Raw genomic sequence first — 18,674 nt, forward strand, 5'->3', positions numbered from 1 at the left:
TATAGGAATGCCAGAGATTTCTGTGCATTAATTTTGTATCCTGCTACTTTACCAAATTCATTGATTAGCTCTAGTAGTTTTCTGGTAGCATCTTTAGGATTCTCTATGTATAGTATCATGTCATCTGCAAACAGTGACAGCTTTACTTCTTCTTTTCCGATTTGGATTCCTTTTATTTCTTTTTCTTCTCTGATTGCCGTGGCTAGAACTTCCAAACCTATGTTGAATAAGAGTGGTGAGAGTGGGCAACCTTGTCTTGTTCCTGTTCTTAGTGGAAATGGTTTCAGTTTTTCACCATTGAGGACAATGTTGGCTGTGGGATTGTCATATACGGCCTTTATTATGTTGAGGAAATTTCCCTCTATGCCTACTTTTTGCAGGATTTTTATCATAAATGGGTGTTGAATTTTGTTGTAAGCTTTCTCTGCATCTGTTGAGATGATCATATGGTTTTTCTCCTTCAATTTGTTAATATGGTGTATCACGTTGATTGATTTGCGTATATTGAAGAATCCTTGAATTCCTGGAATAAACCCCACTTGATCATGGTGTATGATCCTTTTAATGTGCTGTTGGATTCTGTTTGCCAGTATTTTGTTGAGGATTTTTGCATCTATGTTCATCAGTGATATTGGCCTGTAGTTTTCTTTCTTTGTGACATCCTTTTCTGGTTTTGGTATCAAGGTGATGGTGGCCTCGTAGAATGAGTTTGGGAGTGTTCCTGCCTCTGCTATATTTTGTAAGAGTTTGAGAAAGATAGGTGTTAGCTCTTCCCTAAATGTTTGATAGAATTCGTCTGTGAAGCCATGTGGTCCTGGGCTTTTGTTTGTTGGAAGATTTTTAATCACAGTTTCAATTTCAGTGCTTGTGATTGGTCTGTTCATATTTTCTATTTCTTCCTGATTCAGTGTTGGCAGGTTGTGAATTTCTAAGAATTTGTCCATTTCTTCCAGGTTGTCCATTTTATTGGCATGGAGTTGCTTGTAGTAATCTCTCATGATCTTTTGTATTTCTGCAGTGTCAGTTGTTACTTCTCCTTTTTCATTTCTAATTCTATTGATTTGAGTGTTCTCCCTTTTCTTCTTGATGAGTCTGGCTAATGGTTTATCCATTTTGTTTATCTTCTCAAAGAACCAGCTTTTAGTTTTATTGATCTTTGCTATCGTTTCCTTCATTTCTTTTCATTTATTTCTGATCTGATTTTTATGATTTCTTTCCTTCTTCTAACTTCGGGTTTTTTTTTGTTCTTCTTTCTCTAATTGCTTTAGGTGCAAGGTTAGGTTGTTTATTCGAGATGTTTCCTGTTTCTTACGGTAGGATTGTATTGCTATAAACTTCCCTCTTAGAACTGCTTTTTCTGCATCCCATAGGTTTTGGGTCCTTGTGTCTCCACTGTCATTTGTTTTTAGGTGTTTTTAAATTTTCTCTTTGATTACTTCAGTGATCACTTCGTTATTAAGTAATGTATTATGTAGCCTCCATGTGTTGGTATTTTTCACAGATCTTCTCCTGTAATTGATATCTAGTCTCATAGCGTTGTGGTCGGAAAAGATACTTGATACAATTTCACTTTTCTTAAATTTACCAAGGCTTGATTTGTGACCCAAGATATGATCTATCCTGGAGAATGTTCCATGAGCACTTGAGAAAAATGTGTATTCTGTTGTTTTTGGATGGAATGTCCTATAAATATCAATTAAGTCAATCTTGTTTAATGTATCATTTAGAGCTTGTGTTTCCTTATTTATTTTCATTTTGGATGATCTGTCCATTGGTGAAAGTGGGGTGTTAAAGTCCCCTACTATGAATGTGTTACTGTCAATTTCCCCTTTTATGGCTGTTAGTATTTGCCTTATGTATTGAGGTGCTCCTATGTTGGGTGCATATTTACAATTGTTATATCTTCTTCTTGGATCGATTCCTTGATCATTATGTAGTGTCCTTCTTTGTCTCTTCTAATAGTCTTTATTTTAAAGTCTATTTTGTCTGATATGAGAATTGCTACTCCAGCTTTCTTTTGGTTTCCATTTGCATGGAATATCTTTTTCCAATCCCCTTACTTTCAGTCTGTATGTGTCTCTAGGTCTGAAATGGGTCTCTTGTAGACAGCATATATATGGGTCTTGTTTTTGTATCCATTCAGCCAATCTGTGTCTTTTGGTGGGAGCATTTAGTCCATGTACATTTAAGGTAATTATTGATATGTATCTTCCTATTCCCATTTTCTTAAATGTTTTGGGTTTGTTATTGTAGGTCCTTTCCTTGTCTTGTGTTTGTTGCCTAGAGACGTTCCTTTAGCATTTGTTGTAAAGCTGGTTTGGTCGTGCTGAATTCTGTCAGCCTTTGCTTGTCTGTAAAGGTTTTAATTTCTCCATCAAATCTGAATGAGATCCTTGCTGGGTAGAGTAATCTTGGTTGCAGGTTTTTCTCCTTCATCACTTTAAATATGTCCTGCCAGTCCCTTCTGGCTTGCAGAGTTTCTGCTGAAGAATCAGCCGTTAACCTTATGGGGATTCCCTTGTGTGTTATTTGTTGTTTTTCCCTTGCTGCTTTTAATATGTTTTCTTTGTACTTGATTTTTGATAGTTTGATTAATATGTGTCTTGGCGTATTTCTCCTTAGATTTATCCTGTGTGGGACTCTCTGTGCTTCCTGGACTTGATTAACTATTTCCTTTCCCATATTAGGGAAGTTTTCAACTATAATCTCTTCAAATATTTTCTCAGTACCTTTCTTTTTATCTTCTTCTTCCGGAACCCCTATAATTTGAATGTTAGTGTGTTTAATGTTGTCCCAGAGGTCTCTGAGACTGTCCTCAGTTCTTTCCATTCTTTTTTCTTTATTCTGCTCTGCAGTAGTTATTTCCACTATTTTATCTTCCAGGTCACTTATTCGTTCTTCTGCCTCAGTTATTCTGCTATTGATCCCATCTAGAGTATGTTTAATTTCATTTATTGTGTTGTTCTTCGTTGTTTGTTTCATCTTTAGTTCTTCTAGGTCTTTGTTAATTGTTTCTTGCATTTTGTCTATTCTATTTCCAAGATTTTGGATCATCTTTACTATCATTATTCTGAATTCTTTTTCAGGTAGACTGCCTATTTCCTCTTCATTTGTTAGGTCTGGTGGGTTTTTATCTTTCTCCTTCATCTGCTGTTTGTTTTTCTGTCTTCTCATTTTGCTTATCTTACTGTGTTTAGGGTCTCCTTTTTGCAGTCTGCAGGTTCGTAGTTCCTGTTGTTTTTGGTGTCTGTCGCCAGTGGCTAAATTTGGTTCAGTGGGTTGTGTAGGCTTCCTGGTGGAGGGGACTAGTGCCTGTGTTCTGGTGGATGAGGCTGGATCTTGTCTTTCTGGTGGGCAGGTACACGTCTGGTGGTTTGTTTTTGGGGTGTCTGTGGACTTACTATGATTTTAGGCAGCCTCTCTGCTAATGGGTAGGTTGTATTCCTGTCTTGCTAGTTGTTTTACGTAGGGTGTCCAGCACTTTGGCTGCAGCACCAATAGCCTTTCATCCACACGGCTCAAAATAAAAGTGAGAAAAAGTAGAAAGAAGGAAGGAAGGAAAGAAAGAAAGAAAGAAAGGGGGAGGGAGGGAGGAAAGGAAGGAAGCAAAGAAAGAAAAAGAAAAGAAAAAGAGAAAGAAAGAAAGAAAGAAAAAGAGAAAGAAAAAAGAAAAAGAAGGGAAGGAGGGAGGGAGGAAGGAAGGAGGGAAGGAAGGAAAGAAAGAAGGAAAGAAGATAAAGTAAAATAAAGTAAGATAATTTAAAATAAAGTTATTAAAATAAGAAATAATTATTAAGAAAAAAAATTTTTTTAAAGAAAGAAAAAAAACGGACGGATAGAACCCAAGGACAAATGGTGAAAGCAAAGCTATACAGACAAAATCTGACACAGAAGCATACACATACACACTCACAAAAAGAGGAAAAGGGGAAAAAATAATAAATCTTGCTCTCAAAGTCTACCTCCTTAATTTGGGATGATTCGTTGTCTATTCCTGTATTCCACAGATGCAGGGTGCATCAGGTTGATTGTGGAGCTTTAATGCGCTGCTTCTGAGGCTGCTGGGAGAGATTTCCCGTTCTCTTCTTTTTTCGCACAGCTCCCGGGGCTCAGCTTTGGATTTGGCCCCGCCTCTGCGTGTAGGTCGCCGGAGGGCATCTGTTCTTCGCTCAGACAGGACGGGGTTAAAGGAGCCGCTGATTCGGGGGCTCTCGCTCACTCAGGCTGGGGGGAGGGAAGGGTACGGAGTGCGGGGCCTGCGGCGGCAGAGGCCGGCGTGACGTTGCACCAGCCTGAGGTGCGCCGTGCGTTCTTCCGGGAGAGTTGTCCCTGGATCCCAGAACCCTGGCAGTGGTGGGCTGCACAGGCTCCCCGGAAGGGGGGTGTGGATAGTGACCTGTGCTCGCACACAGGCTTCTTGGTGGCGGCAGCAGCTGCCTTAGCGTCTCCTGCCCATCTCTGGGGTCCGTGCTTTTAGCCGCGGCTCGTGCCTATCTCTGGAGCTCCTTTAAGCAGCGCTCTGAATCCCCTCTCCTCGCGCACCAGGAAACAAAGAGGGAAGAAAAAGTCTCTTGCCTCTTCGGCAGGGGCAGGTCCAGACTTTTCCCCGGGACTCCCTTCCGGCTAGCCATGGTGCGCTAACCCCCTGCAGGCTGTGTTCTCGCCGCCAGCCCCAGTCCTTTCCCTGCGCTCCGACCGAAGCCTGAGCCTCAGCTTCCAGCCCCGCCCGCCCGGGCGGGGGAGCCGACAAGCCTCTCGGGCTGGTGAGTGCTGGTCGGCCCTCTGTGCGGAAATCTCTCCGCTTGGCCTTCCGCACCCTTGTTGCTATGCTCTCCTCCGCGGCTCCGAAGCTTTCCCCCTCCGCCACCCGCAGTCTCCGCCCGCGAAGGGGCTTCCTAGGCTGTGGAAACCTTTCCTCCACAGCGCCCTCTCACTGGTGCAGGTCCCGTCCCTTTCCTTTTGTCTTTGTTTATTCTTTTTTCTTTTGCCCTACCCAGGTACGTGGGCACTTTCTTGCCTTTTGGGAGGTCTGAGGTCTTCTGCCAGCGTTCAGTAGGTGTTCTGTAGGAGTTGTTCTATGTGTAGATGTATTCTGGTGTATCTGTGGAGAGGAAGGTGATCTCCGTGTCTTACTCTTCCGCCATCTTTCCCTCGTTCTCCATTATCTTTTAAGAAGCATATAGAGGAGGCATTTGAAAGGGATGAGTGAAACAATATAAATTTTGGTGAGGGTTTTCATGGCTTATATGTTTTTTTCTTTTATTCTCTAACTCTGTTGAAAGTGTGAGTGAGGGCCTGGAGGAAACCTTGCTTGGGCGAAGATAATCAAATCCAGGTTCTTGCTTTCCGTTGAATGCTTATTCCAGAGTAATAGAATGTTATTATCTGGAAGTGATATTAAAGATGATTCAGTCCATTCGTCACTTTTTATGGATGAGAGAATTGAGGTCTGGAGAGATTTAGAGGTCTTTCCAGCGACCCATATTAGTTGGTAGAGGGTTAGACTAAAAGTTTGGTTTCCATTTCTAGTCTGTTTTTCCACAATTCTTTTTTCCATTACAGGACTGAATTTCTCATGGATCTTGCCAGTTTTGCTTAGTTGACCAATCTGAGCGAATAGGAGCAGTTAACAACATTTCTAGCATACTATGTTGCATATAAATGTTTCCAGCAACATTTCTAGCATATACTTTTAAAAGGAGAATGTCCTTTTAATTTCACTGAGACTTTCCAGAAATAAAGGCAGAGACTTTTTAAAAAGATGGCTTATTATTATTATGTAATTTTATTGAAGTATAGTTGATTTACAGTGTTGTGTTTAATTTCTGCTGTACAGCAAAGTGACTCAGTAATATGTATTCTTTTTCCTGTTCTTTTCCTTTATGGGTTATCACAGGATATTGAATGTAGTTCCCTGTGCTATACAGGAGAACCTTGTTGTTTATTAAAAGGTGGCTTACTATTATTGTCTAATAAATATATATTCAGGGCCTTAACTCCCCCGGTACTGATTGCAGTGTTGGTTCTCCTCTGTTTGTAGGCTCTTAGAGGAGTCAGATAGTACCAACCTTTATAACCATAGAAAACCTAGAGGATTTTCAAGTAAATTTTATTATATTCTCCTATGGCTAGATTGAAGTTATGAAGAAGTTAGGAGAAGACTCCAGTGTGTATTTGACATGTAATTTTTGTAAGAGGGCAAAAGTATTGAAGTATTTTAAAGCAGTTTGGACTTGCTGTTTTATCTGCTGATCAAAGGCCTGTTGTAAATTTTTTGTTCCTTTTTAAACCATTTCAAATTCTTGTTGGAAGTATGTGATAACTTAATCTTATCACTGCTTTCTTCCCTTTTGGCCCCATGAAATGAAAATGAAAAGAAATTGCGTATTTTCTTTAACACTATAGATGATTATAGCTAACATTTATTGATTACTTACTGAGTGTCAGGTACTGTGCTAAGGTTTTTATATGTATTTAAAAATTCTCATACATCTCTATGGGACATACAGTTATTATTACCTGTATTTTATAGATGATATTGAAACACAAAGAACTTGTTCAACATTACATAGGTAGTAAGAAGTAAAACATGGATTCATACCTAGGCAGTTTTTTTAAAACTCCATTCCATTCCCTCTCAATATTAAAAGGTATTACAGAGACCCAATTATAAAGGGCTCAGAGCTTATTGAACAAAATAAGGGAAGGCCATTCACATTACAAGATGATCTAATGAAGGATTTCTTTTAAAAAGTAAGTTTCCAGGGTGTGTCATGTGTTCTCCGGTCAAAAACCCAGAGACAGCCATCTCATTATATGGGGAGTTTGGTCATCTAGTCTTGCCATCTGTTGAGTTATAGGGCTACCCTTGGATCAGTGGGCTATCCCTGATCCTGCCATTGTCCTATCTTTGCAAAGAATAGCCCAGCATTGCCCACGGTGGATAAAGCTGTTGAGCTGAAAGAGTTGGTTGGGATGGTAGGTCATGATAGACATATAGGCAACTCCTCTGAGTATCTAAATGGTTATTCAATTTATGTGCAGCCTTTAGGAGTATATCTATTATATAAAACAAGGACCATAGATGTTAGTTTCAAAATCTGTACATTATAGTTTGAGTATTTATTTGATCTCTTTCATAATTCTTTGGGAGGTAGTTATGACAGAGCCTCAAATCCATCTTTAATGCTTTGAGGATATTTATGTGCTCAATAAGTGATCTTGAGTATCCTGTAGTTGTGTTTTAGATTGCATCATCATGTGACCTAGTCTTAGATTATCAATTCCATTTTAAGCATATTGTCAAAGCTGAAGTGGAAACAGTTTTTTTTTTTAAAGGATCTCAAATGGATGGGTAGAATAATTCTTTATCATACCTCCTGTTTCTTTCTAATAATTTTCTTTTATAAAGAAAATGTAATGCTCGCGTTACACATATAATTTAGTTATTCTTATGGATAAACTTGTAAAAGCAGTGTTTTAAAAAGTTTATTGCAAATCAACTATACTTCAAGAAAAAAATAAAACAAAAAAAGTTTATTTCTACACCAGGGGTGTGCAGTTATCTGGGTGGGGAGAGTTCTATGTTTGTGCTTTTCTTAGAGCTTTATTTAATTCACAGCCCAAAGTGATCACCATGTGATTAGAAATGTCTCAGTGTTAGTACTTGCTGCTAGATTTTTTCCTATTCTAGTTTTATGTTTTTATTTTTAGTTAACTCTTTTGTGAGTTGATCTGTGATGCATGAATAGATAAAAGAATGAAGTTGTTATTATTAAAAATAAAGTGACCCTAACAAAAAGGTCCTACTGTCTAGCACAGGGAACTATATTTAGTATCCTGTGATAAACCATAATGGAAAAGAATAGTAAAAAGAATATATATGTAACTGAATCACTTTGCTGTACAGCAGAAATTAACACAGCATTGTAAGTCAACTATACTTTAATAAAATTTTAAAAAATAAAGTGACTCTTTCCCTGAAGTCTGGGCTTATTCAGTTTCTTAGGGTACAGCCAAGCAGACCTAAGTCCTAAAAATTATTTTCTTGTATGTAGCTCATGTATGAAAACGCGTTTTCATCCATGTTCTTGTATTTGATATTCATAGTAAAGAGTCAGTAAACTTTTCCCATAAAGGACCAGATAGTAGTAAATATTTTAAGCTTTGTAGGCCATATAGTCTCTCTTCCAACTACTCAACTCTGCCACTAGGGCGTGCGAGCTGACACAGGCAATGTGTAAATGGATGAGCTTGACCGTGTTTCCATAAAACTTTATTTATGGACACTGGAATTTGAATTTAATATGGTTTTCATGGGTCATTAAATATTATTTTTCTTTTGTTTTTTTTCAGCCATTTAAAAATGCAAGAACCATTTTTAGCTCATGGGCTATGTGAAAGCAGGTTACGGGCCAGATTGCCTGACAGGCTGTCATTTGCTGACCCCTGCTTATAATAATCCTGTGAGACTTAGCTTACTGCTTTCTGGTTTTTTTGCCCTTTATTTTACCATCTTTTAACATTATTTTATATTATTCTTATTTTATTACTTAATCATGTTTTCTTTCATTGTTAATGTGTGTGTAACTTTTAAAATTTAATAATTTTAATTAACATTTTAAGCTATGGAGTGTAGGGTCTATAATATTGTCATCTTTAATGCCTTGCACATTTATAAAAATTATATGCTCAATAAATATGTATTTTTTAATAAATATATTTATTTATTTTTGACTGCGTTTGGTTTTTGTTGCCGCGTGTGGTCTTTTCTCTAGTTGTGGTGAGCGAGGGCAACTCTTCGTTGTGGTGCGCAGGCTTCTCACTGGTGGAGCACAGGCTCTAGCCGTGCAGGCCTAGTTGTGGCTCACGGGCTCTAGAGCGCAGGCTCAGTAGTTGTGGCACACGGGCTTAGTTGCTCCGCAGCATGTGGGATCTTCCTGGACCAGGGCTCGAACCTGTGTCCCCTGCATTGGCAGGTGGATTCTTAACCACTGTGCTACCAGGGAAGCCCATATGCTCAATAAATATTTGAGAGAGTTGGAAAGGAATAATATCTGTCTTTCACTATTTGAAGGATTGTTGTGTAGATTGTTTTACTTACTGATTTATGTATTAAAAATGTGTTCCAGAATGGTTGTCTTGCATAATGAGTAGACGCAATAGGGAGGCAAAACTCACCTCAGAATGCAGGGACGAGAAAGGAGAGAAAGAAGCTCCTATTGATTGTGTTCTTTGTGTTGTAGTACATATATACTGTGGTCAGTGACATGTACAGTCCCTCATTTAACCTTTACAACTCTTTTAAATAGGTATTTGTTTACTCAGTTTACAGATGAAGAAACTTAGATAAAATACCTTAGCCTTAGATAAGTGAGTGGTGAGACAGAATTTGAACTGAGACCATGTTCTGTCCATATACTTTTCTTTTTATACCAAGGAATATTCAACAGTTAACCAGGCTGCTTTAGACACTAGCTACTTACTTATTGCTACAAGTTTTCACACACATATTAGATGACCAAGGACAGAGATTTTTTTTAGAGAAGGTGAAATGTTGAATTGAAGAACCTCTGTGATAAACTTTCAGATTCTCAATATGTGATTACAGTGAGCTTTATTTTGAAATGATAGGCAAAACACATTTTACTTGTTAATTTTATACACAAACTCTTACCTCTCTCTTTTTAAGAAATATTTATTTATTTATTTGGCTGCATCAGGTCTTTGTTGCGGTGTGCAGGCAGGCTCAGAGTGTGCAGGCTCAGTAGTTGAGGCACGTGGGCTCTAGAGTGCATGGGCTTAGGTGCCCCACAAAATGTGGGATCTTAGCTCCTCTACCAGGGATTGAACCTGCGTCCCCTGTATTGGAAGGTGGATTCTTAACCACTAAACCACCAGGGAAGTCCCTCTTACCTCTCTTTAAAGAAGGGTGTTTAAAAGTGTTTCACAAATAAATTCGTAGTATTGCACAGTGAAATAAGATTGAGGAATGTACATGAAGTTTCTATTAAACTATATGTTTAGTAGACACCAATGATTAAATCAGATCTTAAGCTGATCGTTCCAACTCATTTTCTTGAAGTTGAAGATTAAGTCAAGCTAAATTAAATGCAGGTTAAAAGTATAAATGGAGAGGTTTTAAATGGTTATAAATGGAGAGGGAATTCCCTGGTGGTCTGGTGGTTAGGACTCCACGCTTCCACTGCTGGGGGCCTGGGTTTGATCCCTGGTCAGGGAACTAAGATCCCGCAAGACGTGCGGCGCAGCCAACAACAAAAGAAGTATAAATGAAGGAAGTTTCTGAAATTGTGGAGTTTCTTTCTTGACTCGGCAAGCATTTTGAGTCTCTGTACTGCTACCAGGAGCTCGTACTAGTGAGAGAAGTGGACAGGGATAGAGCTTCTAAGAGGACCTACTTCCTAGGAAGGTGATGTCTGAACTTATTTCTTTTCCCCTTTATTAGCTTTAAAAATTATTTAAAAACACATAGTCATTGAAAATATTAAAACAATCTAGAAGTATAAATCCTATTTATAGGATTATAGTAAATCCTATTTTCACTTTCTGCCCTCTGATCCCCATTCTTCAAAGTTATAGTTAGCAGATTGGTAAATATGCTTCCAGATTTTTTCTTATGCATATACAAATAGGCTCCCCACTCCACCCCCCACAAAAAAAAACTGGGCTCACACTATATGTAATTTTGTAACTTGCTTTTCCTCCCTTGTGATGGTCTGTAATGTATATGTTTCCATCTCAGTAGAGACAGATTAATCTCATTTAAAAACCTGCTGCTTCACATAATAGGATGGAGTATCATTTATTTACATTATTTCTCATTGCTGGACATGTAGGTTTTAAACCTATTTACAAAAAATAGATATCCTTGTACTAATATATTTGTTTTCCTCTGTGAATTAAGTTTTAAATGATGAGTAACATAGAGGCAGGTGAAGAGAATGAGGATTAATGTGAAGGGGAAATGTTTTCTAGGCTAAGGGAACAATGTGTACTTTGAAAACACTGCTGAAGAAAATGACAAACTTTTAGTTAGGGGAGAAGCATTTCTCTTTCTATGCTGTGGAAGTATAGCACCTCTTGTTTTCTTAACTGTGCTAGAGTATCTCATTTTATGGAATCGGCATTTCTTTACTGAATAATTTATGGTTACATAATTTTCTCATTTTGGAGATTAAAAATTTTTTTCAGTAACTGTTACCAGGTAGAGAAGTAGAACCACAAGCTGATAAAAATGGTATTCAAGAGGTCACACAGAGGTTATGTGGGTAGTTTTGGGAATAGAGCTTATATCTTGGCTATTTTTCTCTTCTTAACAGTGTCTAATTGAGAATTCTTGCCCAGAGTTCAAAATAGCTTTTTGGGTGGCTAGTCCCCCACTGTTATCCAATTGAAACAAATTTTGGTTGATTCAAAAAACAGGTATTGCAAAGTTGCTAGTTTATCAAGTAGTTATCTTAAAATGGATAGATGGATGGCTTAAAGTAGATGAATAACGTTTTTTACTCTTAAGTATAAAATATTGTTATCCTTAAAAAGTTTTAGTTGCTGCTGTTTTGTTCCAAATTTCCAATTTTGGAATGTTGCCCTATAGGGCATATCAAGTACTACTTAGTGTTAGAATTTTATCATTCCCCTGACAAGGAAGAGAATCTGCTGATTTCTTTAAAAATACATAAGAAACAAAACACGGTCTTAAACAAGGGTCATAACATCTTTCTGAACTGTTTCTAAAAGTAAAAGCCTTTATTTTTGGTTGCCAAGGATGCTGTGCTGTTTGGTTACATGTGCTTTGTTGAATAGAAATATAAGTCTTTGTAAGGCTCAACTTTCAAAATCTTACTTGTTTTTAAAAACATATGCTTAATAGTTCTAATTAGTGTTATTAATTTGAATAACATGAATGAGTTGAGTAAATTAGCCTAATGTGTTCTCTCATTACCTTAAACAATAATTGTATTATGTGTTGTAATACATGGTTATGAAGTATTCATACTTTGTTCTAAGGGAGTTATTACTTTATGTGAAGTGTAATTTTTTAGCATTCATATCTATTTTTTTACTTGGAGTTATTTTTCAAGAGTAAAGTATATGTTTAAACACAAAGTAACTTACTTTATGTCTAATTTTTCTAGGGCTGCTTTGGAAGAAGTAGAAGGAGATGTGGCAGAATTGGAACTGAAACTTGATAAGGTAAATTTTACTTTAACTTTTTAAAACATTAATTCTTGTTTTGCATAATGATTTGTTCCTGTAACACTAGATGGTTCAAGTGACTTCTTTTATCTCCGTGAGGGTAAATGCTAATATTATCCCAATATTATGAAGAAGTTGAGGCTAGAGACATTAAGTAGTTTGTTGAAAATTTAATCTAAGTGCCAGAGCAAGAATCTGAACCATGTCTGACTAGGCATCTTTTATATTGTTGGACGGTTGTTTCCTTCTCCATCAAAAAGATTGCAGTCTTTTTTGATGCTTAATGGATATCATATGTAACCTAACCACTCTTGTTTATACATTTGGGTGAGGCCATGTTCAAATATAAAATTTTAAATACTCCTTCCATTTTTTAAAGCTAATGCCAGAAATGCTGAATATGTATTTAATAATTGATATTAAATGGTCATATTCTATGCAAGGGTAGATGTAGATTGATTCCTGTCTTCTGTATTAATTATTGATAATCTTTTTTTTTTTTTGGCCTCTACCCAAGAAATGTTATCTGCTGTATAACAGTGAAATATGAGAATGAGTAAGACATGGCTTCTGATCTTAAGTAACCGTTGTTCATTGTTAAAATTTTTGGAGATAAATGTATATATTTGAATACCTTCTCTGAAAATAATTTCCTATTTATGTAATTATTATTATAAATGGAATTATTATGTAAAGCAGTGCTTCTCAAACCTTACTGTGCATAGGAATATGTGGCGTTCTGGTGAAAATATGGATCTAGATTCAGTAAGTCTTGGTATCTGAGAGTCTATGTTTCTAACCAGATTTCAGGTGATACCAATGCTGTTGTACCATAGACTGCATTTTGAATAACAAGGATATAATATATATTAACTAGACTGATGGTTTTCAAATGTTTTGAAATCATGAAATATATGTATATAATGTAAATAGTATAGAAACTATATAAAGCAGTAGTTATTAGTTATATATGTAAAACAAAATAATTTTAGAAAATGTTTAGTAGTAAGTTATTTTTGTGCAGTACTCTGTAGTTTTCAAAGCACTTTGATATACAGTATGTTTTTGGATTTTTACAATAATCCTGTGAGGTGGGTAGGACAAGTGGATTATTTCCATTTTATAGATGAGGGTCCCACAGCCCAGAAAGTGAAGAGGACTTGCTTCAAATCACAGAGTTAGAAAAGGCAGAACCAGGGTTAGAATCCATCTGTTTTATTCTTAGTTCAGTGCTCTTCTTGTGCACCACTGTACTCCTGGATCCATGTTGAGGGAGCACATGCCACTTGGAAATTTTCTGAGGAACACTAGCAAGCTTCCAGGCAAGTGTTTTTAAAAACTAATGTTAGAATTTTTTGTAAGGATATTATTTTCAAGAACTTTATTTTCTATTTAAAATTATATATATGGGATCGTTGTTGTTGTTGTTGTTATTATCCCCTGAGGTATTACATTTATTTTTAAGGACTCCGTGAAACAAAGTTTTTAAACCCTTAAGGTAGGCAGCAGAAGATGTAGTTTTGATTTTCTGGTAGGTTTATAAGAGAGTATATAGAAGGAGAAGGCTTTTCAAAGAATCACAGAGTAGTACAATAAGGATATCTATTCTCTTTGGGCAGAACTGCATCTACATCAAACAAAACACTTGTGTCGGGGGGACCTCAAAATTTAAAGTACCTAAACAGAATCCTCTTACAGTATTTTTGTTAATGATTTGCTTTTATGAGCAGCTATCTCCCCCCCCCCCCCCCGCCCTTTATATCATTTGGTTGCAGTTGAGAGACTGGTAGAATCTTAAAACCAAAAGATTCAAACCAAAACCAAGTTGTCACAGTATTGGCATTCAGTACTAAGAACCCTAAATCCTTTCTAGAGTCCATATTACCCAAAGGGCTACTCAGGTTATCATGGAAGCTTTGGCATCTTTTAAAATATCATCTTCCACCCAAATAGAATTTCCATAGTTACTTTTATATTTCTCTAGTTTAAGATCTTGATCCCTTATACAATGTCCCTTTCCCAAATTCTTAAGCTATTACTGATCATTTTTACTTTAGAATTATGAGGAGTTACAATTAAAGAAGAGAGCCTGTGAGGAGCAAGAAATGGTTGTTATTGAAGGAGGTGGCATTGAAGGACTTGTGGAGGGGAGGGGTTGCCTAAAACTAGTTTACTGATTTCATAACTTTGTGCAGGACCAGTTGTACCTGTAATATTGCAAATCATGGCAGCAACAGGTTTAACCAGCTTGATGACCTAGCTTATATTTATTTTGCTTATAATGTATGCCACCAGTAGTTATACTCTTTCTGATGAGTAATGCTCCATGAATGGATGGCATTATTCGACTAGGTCCAATTATTTATCCATTCTGCCAGGTATTCTGGCATTGGCAATACACAGAGCATCATAGTGGCCATCTAGATATAATTTCTGTATCTATTGCATCTTCTCACTGGAATGCTTGTTCCTTGTTTGTTAAGCAGATACCCTTTAAATCACAGCTGAGGTACTACCAAACTTAGGTTCTTTTTCAGGTATTGCATTATTTCTTGCATTTTTACATTTTAAAATTGTACTGCCATTTAAATTATTATAATATTATTGTAATTTTTGGTTTGTAGCATAGTCTAGTAATTAAGAGCACAAAGCCTGGAGCAAGGCTTTACCACTTACTAAGCTGTATGGCCTTGGGCAAGTTCCTAAACATTCCTATGTCTCAGTTTCTTCATCTCCAAAATGGGGAAAATAAGAGTATCTATTATAAGGTTATTATGTGAATGAGATGTGTTAATACATGTTAAGTGCTTTGACACATGATAAGTTCTAAATAAATGTTAATGATGGTGGTGTCTTTTCAACAGACTCTTAGATCTCCTTGAAGACAGATTGTCTTTAACAGGGAAAAAACCCTCATTTTACTCTTAGGTAAAAATCTTCCCTCTTTGTAGGCTTATGTTATTTAGTATAGCTGTCATCACTGTCATCTAATAAGGACTTTGACAGCTGGCAAAGTATCTATCTGTCTATCACCCAGTCAATCCTTCCACCTGAGTAGCTGCAGTGTATATGTGCTTCAGCTATATGACAACTTCATGTTCCCTCCAACGCCTGCGATTGTGACCTTTATTCTAATTCTGATACCTGTTTTCCTGGCCATATGCTGTGTCTTGTTGCTCAGAGTCGTAATCTCTGAAACTCTGGAATGCTCATTGATATCTTACTTTCTGATGTGAGTCTCCAGTCTTTCCAGTTCTCATCTTGGACTCCTCCTCCTTCTGTTTTTCAAGCTTATCTAAATCTCTAGTCTTTCAGTCTATCCGCTTCCAATGTTTCAGATCCCTTTTTTATTCACTATATAGCTTTTAAAATAATTTTTTTAATTGAGATAAATTCACCTAACATAAAACCCACCATTTTAAAGTGTACAACTCAGTGGTTTTTAGCATATTCACAATGTGAATATACTACTTAATTCCCTTACCCTGATAAGAAACTCTGTACCTGTTAGTAGTCAATTCCAGTTTCCCTCTCCCTATATCCTCTGGCAACCACTAATTTACTTGCTGTCTCTGTGGATTTGCCTGTTCTGGACATTTCATATAAATGGAATCATACAGTATTTGACCTTTTGTGACTGGCTTCTTTCACTTAGCATAATGTTTTTAAAGTTCATCCGTCTATGTTGTAGCATCGCCAGTATTTCCCTTTTTATGGCTGAATAATATGCCATTGTATGGATATACCATATGTTGTTTATCCATTCATCAGTTGATGGACATTTGGGTTGTTTCCACTTTTTGGCTATTATGTATAATACTGCTGTGAACCCTTCCAGTCTACTCTTTTTTTTTTTTTTAACATCTTTATTGGGCCTTCCAGTCTACTCTTAACTTATCACATCATTATTTCTCTTATGGAGACCTTCATTTCCTTTCCATAACATCTACTCTGCAGAATTCTGACTATATTTGTCTAACCATCTATATCCTCTGTCCCTTATCTGGGCTATAAAGCCCTACAGGAGAAGTTACACAACTGTTTGGTGAAACTAATTGGTGGAGCTACACATACCTGGGATTCATGATGCAAAGCAATTTTTCTGACACTCAGTCAGGTTATCTTACTATGTTTAGCGTCTCTTATATTTCACTGTTTTCTCAAGATTCACCACCTTGCTCTTCATTCTTAGTAGAGGAACTTGTCTCTTACTTCCTTTTGGTGGGAACACCTTTATTTCTTGCTTTTAATCTAGAAACTTAACAGAATCTGTCCTTATTCCATTTTTTTTCCCCATTTGAATGATAAAAATATCCCCTTTCCTATGTAATTCCAGACTCTAACTTCTCAGGACTTTGCTTTAGCCATCTCTCTCCTTTTCCTTCTCTACCACCTCATTATTTTAAGTAAACAAAAACGTTTGTTTCTCTTGAATCAAAACAAAACAAAACAAGAGGAAAATCTCACCTCTGACAAGGAATTGCAAATCTTTATCAAGTAATTACCATGTGCCAGTAACAGTTTGTGCTAAGATCTTTAAGTGCATTATCTTAACTCTTATAGTAACCCTTTATGGTTTGATACCATTGTCATTGTGTCATACAGAAGAACCTGAAGCTTCTTGAGGTTGAGGTCTCTCCGAATCACTTAGAGCATTAAGTTTGGCGGCAGAATTTGAACCTAAGCCAACTGAGCCTATAAACCTGTTTTTAACCATAATGTTCTACTACCAACCTGTCTGTTTCTGTTTTTATGGAAACTTTCAATTTAATCATTTTTGAATTATTTAATTTGTTGAATAAGCAATATCACACATGTGGTACAAAATTCAAAGGTACAAAAGTGTACCTAGTGAAAAATTAGTCATCATCTAATCTGTATCCCAGAGGAGTACACTGACCTAGTTTCTTGTGTGGTCTTCCAGAAATCTCTTAAGCATGTGAAAGATTATATGTATTTGTACTCTTCTCTCCCCACTCCAACAAAGATATTAGCGTTGTTTTAATTTTGCTTTCTTAAAATATATAATTTAGATTTTGTTCCTTATTATTAATTACAGAGCTGCCCCATTCTTTTTAATGGCTGATTGTGTCTAATTGTGCAAATATATCTGTATGATACATTTCTAAAAGTGAAATTACTACATTAGAGGGCATGTATGTTTAAAATTTTTATAGCTCTTACTTAGTTGCCTTTCATAGAAATTGTACCAGTTTACATTCCCACCAGCAGTGTGCGAGAGTGCCTATTTCCCCATACCTACCTTCTCTAAAACAGCGTGTTATCACATTTTTTGACCTTTGCTCTTCTATAAAAAATAGTAATTTACCTTTCTTTTATTATGAGTGAGGTTGAGTTTCTTTTCATGGACATAGGTATATTTGAATTTTCTTTTCTGGGAATTACCTGTACATGTCTGTCAGCCATTGTTTTTGTAGTGGCTGGTTGGATTTTCAAAAATGAGTTGTATACCCTTTCTTGTAGTAGGGAAATTAGTCCCTTGTGATTTGTTGCTAATATTGTTTTCCAATATTGTCATTTGTCTTTTGACTAAGTTTTTTTTTTCCCTTATCTAAATGTTTTATTGTTATGTATTTGAATTGATTAGTTTCTTCTATGGCTTTTGAGTTTTGCATCCTTTTCAGAAAGACTTTTCCTACTTTGAGATTATAAAAAATACCACCTCCTGTTTTCTCTTTGTTTTCTGATTTAATGTTTTATGTTTAAATATTTATTCCATCTAAATTAATTTGGGGGTTTGGAATACAACTTAGTTTCTTTTTTTAGATGGCTTTAGATGGCTGTCCAGTGTCCTTGTGTCATTTATTGGATAATTTTTTACCCCCCTGGCTGGAGTGTGTATCTGCTTCTTCACTCTGTATTCTCTTCCATTAACTAATTTGTCTATTCACATCCATTACCAGACTTTTAATTACTGCACCTGTATATTTTAATATGGGGCTAATGTCCCTACCTCATTACTCTTTTTCAATTTTTTTGATGCTCTTCTTGCATGTTGGTTACTCATATGAATTTTAGAATTAGTTTTTTTGGTTGTTAAGATACGTTTTTTTTTTTTTTTTTTTTGAAATAGCAAACTATTTGAAGGACTAGTCTCTGCCAGCATTTCTCATAGTGGGTTTTGTGGTACATTGGTCCTATGAGGATGCTTCCTCTAAAGAGAATTCAATCAATGTCAGATAATTTTGAGAAATGCTGCCTATTACATACTTCCTTTCTAGGATTCATAATACACATTAATATATCAAAAGCTCTTACAAATTTAGTAATAAAGAAATCTGTTTAACTTGACAAAATGAGTTTCCCAGACTTACTTGATCACAGAATCCTATTTTGGTATTGAATGTTCCCCTGGGATATTCTATAGAATATATATTGGCGAAGAATTGACCTCTCATTATGTCTTCTTCATCTGCAGTTCATAACTCATTGTAATC

General features: G+C 36.4%; 1 protein-coding gene across 4 annotated transcripts in view; it reads left to right on the plus strand.

Annotated features, from left to right (window-relative positions):
* Positions 1-18,674, plus strand: part of ACAP2 (ArfGAP with coiled-coil, ankyrin repeat and PH domains 2) — a 162,717-nt gene that overhangs the window by 51,634 nt on the left and 92,409 nt on the right. For all 4 annotated transcript variants that reach the window (XM_027108310.1, XM_027108324.1, XM_027108302.1 and 1 more), the window contains exon 2: positions 12,156-12,213. In XM_027108310.1, coding sequence (XP_026964111.1) covers positions 12,156-12,213 — 58 coding nt within the window. The remainder of the gene's footprint in view (positions 1-12,155; positions 12,214-18,674) is intronic.

This window comes from Aethalodelphis obliquidens, unplaced genomic scaffold, assembly GCF_003676395.1.
Source record: "Aethalodelphis obliquidens isolate GAN/ISIS:26980383/991018 unplaced genomic scaffold, ASM367639v1 scaffold1, whole genome shotgun sequence".
NCBI classification, from domain to species: domain Eukaryota; kingdom Metazoa; phylum Chordata; class Mammalia; order Artiodactyla; family Delphinidae; genus Aethalodelphis; species Aethalodelphis obliquidens.